The 8,369-nt window shown below is 51.8% G+C and overlaps 1 protein-coding gene across 5 annotated transcripts in view; it reads left to right on the forward strand.

The window, feature by feature from the left end:
• The window catches only part of Dock6 (dedicator of cytokinesis 6), a 47,575-nt gene that overhangs the window by 33,460 nt on the left and 5,746 nt on the right, over nucleotides 1-8,369 (forward strand). For 4 of the 5 annotated variants that reach the window (XM_074054049.1, XM_020181447.2, XM_020181439.2 and 1 more), the window contains 11 exons: nucleotides 290-450; nucleotides 641-823; nucleotides 1,312-1,438; nucleotides 1,799-1,883; nucleotides 3,114-3,210; nucleotides 3,357-3,491; nucleotides 4,079-4,231; nucleotides 4,426-4,584; nucleotides 4,668-4,768; nucleotides 6,417-6,609; nucleotides 6,693-6,836. In XM_074054049.1, the coding sequence (XP_073910150.1) occupies nucleotides 290-450; nucleotides 641-823; nucleotides 1,312-1,438; nucleotides 1,799-1,883; nucleotides 3,114-3,210; nucleotides 3,357-3,491; nucleotides 4,079-4,231; nucleotides 4,426-4,584; nucleotides 4,668-4,768; nucleotides 6,417-6,609; nucleotides 6,693-6,836 (1,538 nt within the window). Of the gene's footprint in view, nucleotides 1-289; nucleotides 451-640; nucleotides 824-1,311; nucleotides 1,439-1,743; nucleotides 1,884-3,113; nucleotides 3,211-3,356; nucleotides 3,492-4,078; nucleotides 4,232-4,425; nucleotides 4,585-4,667; nucleotides 4,769-6,416; nucleotides 6,610-6,692; nucleotides 6,837-8,369 lie in introns of those variants that run through there. The other variant, XR_012441342.1, reaches the window with a different exon arrangement.

Below are 8,369 nucleotides of genomic sequence, written 5' to 3' on the forward strand. Positions count from 1 at the left end.
AGCTCCTCCCGCTGATCTTTGATGATGTTTTGTGCAGGGCATGGGAAGTTACTTTTTAAGATCATAGACTTATGACTATAACAGGGACCAGACTGTTGAGGTAAAACTCCTCCTACCCCCACTGGCTGGGCATAGTGGTTCACGCCTGTAATCCCAGGAGCAGACAAACAGAAACGTCAACCTGGACTATGGCAGGGAGTGGACAATGTCAGGGAAGACTTCTGGAGTTTGAGAGATGGGGATCACATTTACTAGGCCTCATTCTTCTCTCTGCCCACCTCTCCCCAAGAGGGCCCAGGTCAGCGGTCAAGACTGGCCTCCATTCTGGACTCAGACACAGAAGGTGAAGGGGACATTGGAGGTACCATCAACCCTTCTGTGGCCATGGCGATTGCTGGTGGCCCCTTGGCCCCTGGCTCCCGGACCAGTATCTCCCAGGGGCCCACACCAGTAAGTACCAGGCTTGTCCCCATAGTATCCGTCCCAGTGAGGAAGAGCAGTCATGAGATACACGCTGTCTGGGCTGGTGGAGTGGTTCAAATGGTAGAGTGCTTGCTTTGCAGGCTGAGGCCCTGAGTTCAAATCCAGGTACCACCAAAAAAAAGAAAAACTCAACACATTGTCCTCTCTGTGTACCCAGGCATCTCGCTCAGGCTGTCCCCTCTCCGCTGAGTCCAGTCGGACCTTGCTGGTGTGCGTGCTGTGGGTTCTGAAAAATGCAGAGCCGGCCCTCCTGCAGCGCTGGGCTGCTGACCTGGCCCTGCCCCAGCTGGGACGCCTCTTGGACCTGCTCTACCTCTGTTTGGCTGCCTTCGAGTACAAGGTTCGAGGGGGCAGGCTTAGTGTGTGTCCTGGGCCCTGGGGCACATGGGCTGGATGTGAAGGGGTAGGTGGTGTGTGACAGGCTCCTGCAAGGCTGAGGATAAAGGGCTGGAGTGTTTCAATGGCTGAGCTGCGAAATACGGTGACAGTATCTTCAGGAATAGCATTTGGGGCTGGGGGTGCAGCTCAGTGGTAGAGTGCTTGCCTAGCATGTGCAAGGCCCTGGGTCCCATCCTAGCACTGCACAAAAAAAGGAGAGACAGAGAGAAAGAAGGGAAAGGAAGAAAAGGAGGGAGGGAGAAGAAGCAGCGAGGAAAGGAAAGGGAAGGAAGGAAGGAAGGAAGGGAGAGAAGGAGGGAACTTGGAAGGTACTGAGATGCTACCACAGGTTCCTGGAAGTAGGAAATGGCCCAGCAGATAGACTGGGCTATCCCAGGTCTTAGCAGAAAGGGCAGACTTCACCTTGAACCCCATTTTCTGCACCCACAGGGGAGAAAGGCCTTTGAGCGCATCAATAGCCTCACATTCAAGAAGTCTCTAGATATGAAAGCCAGGCTGGAGGAAGCCATCCTGGGCACCATCGGGGCCCGACAAGAGATGGTGCGGAGGAGCCGTGGTGAGAGGACAGTGGCCCCATCCCCACTTGCTGGCCACCTCTCTGTCAGCTATGCTTAGTCTGTGTGGGACTAGGGGGAGCAGCTCAGTGGTAGAGCACGTACAATCTCCAGCACTGCGAAAAAAGAAAGAAAACAAAAAGTGGACGTGTCACTGTAATTCACATGGACATCTGCGTCCCCTTCTTGTCCCCATGTCATTTGTGTCTAGGGGTATATGTGCGTCTGCTGGCAAGTGTCAGCTTCACCCAGTGTCCCTCTGAGTGATCTTACGTGAGTATCTTATACCTACGCACTTGTCCTCAAGCTCGCGTCTGCCTTCTGTGTTTACACATGTATGAACACACGCTTACGCATCGCAGAAAGGAGCCCGTTTGGGAACCAGGAGAATGTTCGGTGGCGCAAGAGCATCACGCACTGGAGGCAAACCTCGGACCGTGTGGACAAGTAGGTCTAGGCAGTGGATTGGTCTGATTTTTAGTTGTTGCTGTTACTATAACAAGTTAACCTGAGGCATGCTACTTTATAAAGAAAAGAGGTTTGTCAGTGATAGAATGCTTGCCTTGCATGTGTGAAACCCTGGGTTGGATCCCCAGCACTGTAAAACAAATGAAATAGAAAACAACAACAGCAAAAAACCCCCAAGAGGTTTATTTACTTATTTATTTTTCAAATAGGGTCTTGTGTTTTTGCCTAGAACTGACCTTAGGTATAGTCCTCCTACCTACACCTCCCATGTATCTGGGTTGTCAGGTGCATGCCACCATACCCATGTTATTGATTGAGATGGGGACCTCACTAAGTTTTTGTCTCTGTTGGCCCCAAATTGCAATCCTCCTGATCTCTGCTTCTCAAGTAGCTGGGATTACAAGTGTGAGCTACTATGGCCAGCAAAAAGTTTTATTTAGCTCATGGTTCTGGTGGCTGAACATCTAAAACAGGGTGGCCCCATCAATTTGTCCTCTGCTGAGGGCCTAATGACAGATAGTATCATGGTAGTGGGAAGAAGTGTAGGAAGAAGAGACATCTCAGGACAGGAGCCAGAGTGCTGGGTGAAGCCGGGGTTTTTTGTTTTTGTGGTACTGGGTTTTAAATTCAGGGCCTCATATTTGGTAGGCAGGCACTCTACCAATTGAGCCACGCCACCAGGTTTGCTCTTTTTATTTGTTCTGTTCTGGGGCTCCTGGGAAAACAACCTTAACCCCTCATGAGGGCACACCCACAGTGACCTAAGGACATCCTGCTAGTCCCCAGCTCTTTTTTTTTTTTTTTGAGACAGGGTCTCACTATATAGTCCAGGCTGACCTCAAGTTCATGACGCTTCTTTAGCCTCCCTTGTGCTAGGATGACAAGTGTGTATCACCACACCTTGTTTTCCACACTTTTTTTTTTTTAATGTGGTGCTGGGGATGGAACCCAGGGTCTCATGCATGCCAGGCACTACCACTGAGCTATACCACAAACCCTGGTTCTCACCCTGAGGACCAAACCTCCAACACACGTCCCCGCTAGGGGAGACATTCAAACCATATCCAGACCATTGCAGGCAGGAAGGAATTTGCTAGGTTCAGACCAGATTCCAGATAGCTGCTTCCCCTCTGGGCCCCAAGAGAAAGAGCTCACTGTGGCATGGGATCTGGCTCTGAGTGGCTTCATAAGATATCACCTCCACTCCAGGACCAAGGATGAAATGGAACATGAGGCCTTGGTGGATGGGAACCTGGCGACGGAGGCCAGCTTGGTGGTTCTGGATACACTAGAAATCATTGTGCAGGTACAGCTTGATCCAGCAGTTGCCCTGACCTCTGATCCCACCACAGTGATCTAGAATCTCTGATTCCATAACCCCTCTCCTTCCTGGTCCCCATCCATAACCACCCCAGTTTCTAACACCTAGATTTCTGATATCCTCCCCTGAAGACAGTGATGCTGTCAGATGCCCGGGAGAGCGTCTTGGGTGCAGTGCTAAAGGTTGTGTTGTACAGCCTGGGGAGTGCCCAGAGTGCCTCGTTCTTGCAGCATGGCCTGGCCACCCAGCGGGCCCTGGTGACTAAGGTAAGCACCACTTGACAACTGTGGTTCATACAGTAATATCAGTTTGGGCCAGGCATGGTGGTGCTCACCTGTAATTCCAGCAACTCAGGAGGAGGAGGTGGGAGAATCCTGGTTATAGGCCAGCCCACGGAAAAGTGTGGGACCCTATATGAAAAAGAAATTAAAAAGTAAAGGGGCTGGGTGCCAATGGTTCATGCCTGTAGACCTAGTTACTCAGGAGGATCGAAGTTTGAAGCCAGCCCAGGCAAATAGTTCATGAGACCCTATCTCAAAAAACCCTTCACAAAAAAGGACTGGTGGAGTGGCTTGAGGTATAGGCCCTGAGTTCAAATCCCAGTATTGCAAAAATAAATAAAATCAGCCCTTTGATTGAGCACCTAATGTGTGCTTGGCTACAGTTTAGAGACAAAACCCAAGGATCAGAGTGGCCAAGTCACCTTGCCAGTGTCACACAGCAAGGGCTTAAACCCAGGTCTGTCATTGGCCAAAGCAGCAGACACAGACGCCTCCCACCAGGGTCCCATCGGGGAGCCCCGGAGCCCAGCAGGGAGGAGCTGAACAGTGTCTTTGTGGGTCCTGGGGGACAGTTCCCGGAGCTTCTGTTCGAGGAGGACACGGAGCTGTGTGCTGACCTGTGCCTCAGGCTCCTGCGACACTGCGGCAGCCGCATCAGTGCCATTCGCACGCACGCCAGCGCCTCGCTCTACCTGCTGATGCGCCAAAACTTCGAGATCGGCCACGTGCGTGGGCAGGGGCTGCGGGGACGCACTGCTCAGAGGGGACAGAGGGAGGAGGAGGGCGGTGTCACAGGCAGGAGGGTCAGGATGGAGGAGTGTGAGATGGTACACAGGTGGTGAGGGGCAGTAAGTCAGTAGGTTGAGCAGGCCCGGGGGCCGGGGTGCTGGGGGCCACTCTGCTTTCCCTGTTCCTGTAGAACTTTGCCCGCGTGAAGATGCAGGTGACCATGTCCCTGTCGTCCCTCGTGGGGACGACCCAGAACTTCAGTGAAGAGCACCTGAGACGTTCCCTGAAGACCATACTCACCTACGCCGAGGAGGATGTAGGACTGAGGGACAGCACCTTTGCGGAGCAGGTGACAGCCACGGCCCTCCCGCCCAGCCTGAGTCACCCGGGGCCTCACCCTCCTGCTCTCACCCTGAATGTGCCCGGCTGTAGGTCCAGGACCTGATGTTCAACCTGCACATGATCCTGACCGACACGGTGAAGATGAAGGAGCACCAGGAGGATCCGGAGATGCTCCTGGACCTCATGTACCGGTGAGGGCGCCAGCTGGGGCCTCAGCCATGCCCACTTGCCCACGGGTGACAGGAGAATAGTGGTGAGGGGGCCAGAAGAGTGTGTGTGCAGGTCATGAGAGGGACAGGAGGGCAGACCGGTGAAGCTGGCCATGTGAGCAGGTAGTTGAGGGGCACAGGTGAGGGCACGAGGAAAGTGAGACAGACTGAACAGGTAGAAACGTGATCAGTAGAAGGTACAGGTGAGAGCGTGCATTGGTCAGCTCTCCAGCACTGTAATACATACCCGAGACAATCAACTTATAAAGAGAAAAGCTTGGTTTGAGCTCATAGTTTGGGAGGTTTTAGTCCACAGTCATGTGGGTGTATTACTTTGGGCCTGTGGCAAGGCAGCATATTGTGGCAGGAGCTCGTGACAGAGCACAATCACTTGCCTCACAGTCAGAAAGCTAAGGAGAGGAGGAGGAAGAGGGCTGGGTCCCACAATCTACTTTTGGGCATGCCTCCAGTGACCTAAAGACTTCCATTAGGTGCCACCTCTTAAAGGTTTCACCACCTCCCAATAGCACTGACCTGGGAATTAAGCCTCTTTTTTTTTTGGTGTGTATGTATGTGTGTGGGACTGGGGTTTGAGCTCAGGGCTTCAATTTGCACAACAGGAGCTCTAAGGCTTGAACTACACCTCCAGTCTGTTTTGCTGGTTATTTTGGAGATGGGGTCTCTGGAATGATTTGCCTAGGGTGGCCTCAAACCTCAATCCTCCTGATCTCAGCCTCCCAACTAGCTAAGATTATAGATGTGAGCCACAGTGCCTGGCTCTTGGGGGTTAAGTCTTTAAAATATGGGACACTTAAGATCCAAACTACATTGAGCAGGGAATGGAACTCAGTGGTACAGTGCATACAAAGCCCTGGCACTCCCCCTAAAAAAAAATCCAAGCTGTAGCAGAATGACAGATGAGAATAACGACAAGTGAAGGGGACAGAGGTGAAGGGATGACAGGTTAAGGGAACAATGGATTTGGAGCAGGGATGGGGGTGTTCAGTAAGAAGGTAAGAGATGGTGGGCAGAACTTGGAGCTACGAAAGGGGGAGAGACAGGTGACATGGAGGACAAGACAGCAACGGGGAGTTAAACTAACACAAGGTTCCACAGGTAAAGTTGAGTACAGGAATGACAGGTGAGGGATAATGAAGGGAAGGTGAGGAGACAGGTAAAAGAGGAACGGGGATATGGTGGACAGGTGAGTGTGAAGACGGGTAAGGAGCTGGACAGGTGGGAACAGCTGAAGGAGGTGGACAGGTGAGGGGACAGGTGAGTGTGAAGCCAGGTAATGGATGGGACAGGTGGAGAAATAGCTGAGGGGATGCAAAGGTGAGGGGACAGGTGAGTGATGTCCAGGTGAGACTGGTTTAGTAGGAAACAGGTACAAGTGAGGAGAGCGATCAGCAGAGGCAGACACAGATGGGCGCGGAAGGAGACAGCTGAGGGTGGACAGGCAGGACAGGTGTGGGAAATGGGTGAAGAGGGGCCAGGTAAGTGGGTTGCAGGTGCGATGGGCTGGTCCACAGGGCACAAGGTCGGGTAACAAGGGAAGGACACGGACACACAGAGGCAGGCAGGACCAGGTGAGTCCCCGTCCTTATTTCCCCCCTCACCTGGACACCAGGATCGCCCGAGGCTACCAGGGCTCCCCGGATCTGAGGCTGACATGGCTGCAGAACATGGCGGGGAAACACGCAGAGCTTGGAAACCACGCTGAGGCCGCCCAGTGCATGGTGCACGCAGCTGCCCTGGTGGCTGAGTACCTCGCCCTGCTGGAGGACAGCCGCCACCTGCCCGTGGGCTGTGTGTCCTTCCAGGTGAGCCAGGAAGGGTAAATAGGTGAGGACAGGAAGGTCCAGGTGGGGAAGTGACCAGGGTCTCATGCCATCTCCCACCCCAGAACATCTCATCCAATGTGCTGGAGGAGTCCGCCATCTCCGATGACATCCTGTCGCCCGACGAGGAGGGCTTCTGCTCGGGGAAGCACTTCACGGAGCTGGGACTGGTGGGTCTGCTGGAGCAGGCGGCTGCCTACTTCACCATGGTGAGGTTTGGGGACTGCAGGGGAGGGGTCCTCAGACCAGAAAGGAAAATCAGAGCTGGGTGGGTGGTGCACGTCTGTAATCCCTGCACTCAGGAGGCAGAGGCAAGAGGATCTTGAGTTTCAGGCCAGCCTGGGCTGCATAGTGAGACCATGTCTCAAAACTCAAAACAGAGCCAGGCGCTGGCGGCTCACGCCTGTAATCCTAGCTAGTCAGGAGGCAGAGGTCAGGAGGATTGTGGTTCGAAGCCAACCCCGGGCAAATATTTCACAAGACCCTATCCTGAAAAAACTCAGCACAAAAAAGGGCTGGTGGAGTGCCTCAAATGGTAGAGTGCCTGCCTAACAAGTGTGAGGCCCTAGGTGCAAACCCCAGTACCACCAAGGAGCAAAAACAAAAACAAAGCAAAAGAGAGAGATGATTTAGGACCCTCAGAAACTCTGCTACCTACAGCCTGGATGTAGTAAGTTTTTCATACACTTAGGAAGAGCTTGCTATTTTGTTTGTTGTAATAGAACCTTTCAAGCACACATAAAAGAAGAAAGGATTTTTGTTGCTGCTGGGTTTTCCCCAGCCCTATTCTGTCTATAAAACCATCCTCTTCTGGTGGGCTTTTTGGAATACTTGTTTTATTTTATGGGATGAACTGCTGTCCAGCTGTGGAATTCAAAATAAAGCCAGTTAAGATAAGGTAAGATAAGGGCTGGAGATGTAGTTAAGTAGTAGAGCACGCTTAGCATGTGTGATGTCCTGGGCTCCATCCCCAGCACTGGGGGACAAAATTTAAAAGAAGACTCTACCCTGGGTTTGAGCCCCAGAACGGGAAAAAAAAAAGATCCTGGGATTCACCCAAGCCCTCCAAACCAGGCTGCATACTTAAAAACAAGATTCATGACAGGTGTGGTAGCACCCGCCTGTAATCCCAGTACTCAAGAGTTTGAGGCCAGCCTGGGCCAGAGTCTGACTCAAAAAATAAAAACAAAAAAAACCCAAAAGCAAGACTTCAGAGATTCAAAAGACTGGGAAGGTCTGGCTTAAAACAAATTCCAGCTGTGTCCCTGTCATACCCACAGCTGCCTCCTTTGCAACACTCGCTGAGAAAAATCCCCTTTTACAAAACTCTGATCCTGCAGGACCAGGTTGCTAGCAATCCTTTGACATTGCTTCATCTCAGCCCAGTTATCTCATAAATATCATTTGGGGGGCTGGGGGTGTGGCTTAGTGACAGAGCTTCTCCTTAGTAGGGCACACAAGGCCCTGGCTGCATTCGCCAGTGCACACATGTATGCATATACATTAAGTATAGATCTTTTTTAATTTTTATATCTATTTCATATATATGAAATATAGTTATCTTGTTTGTGGTTGTTTAGGTTGAATCAGGATTCAAAAAAGGCCCACCATGCACATGCTGAACTATATCCCCACCCCATTTCTAAATTTTTTAAATTGATGATACATGATAGCAGGGTGTGGTGGCTCACGTCTGTAATCCTGCCTCTTAAGTGCTGGGATTACAGGCATGCACTACTATG

This window comes from Castor canadensis, chromosome 14, assembly GCF_047511655.1.
Source record: "Castor canadensis chromosome 14, mCasCan1.hap1v2, whole genome shotgun sequence".
In the NCBI taxonomy this organism is placed as follows: Eukaryota; Metazoa; Chordata; class Mammalia; order Rodentia; family Castoridae; genus Castor; species Castor canadensis.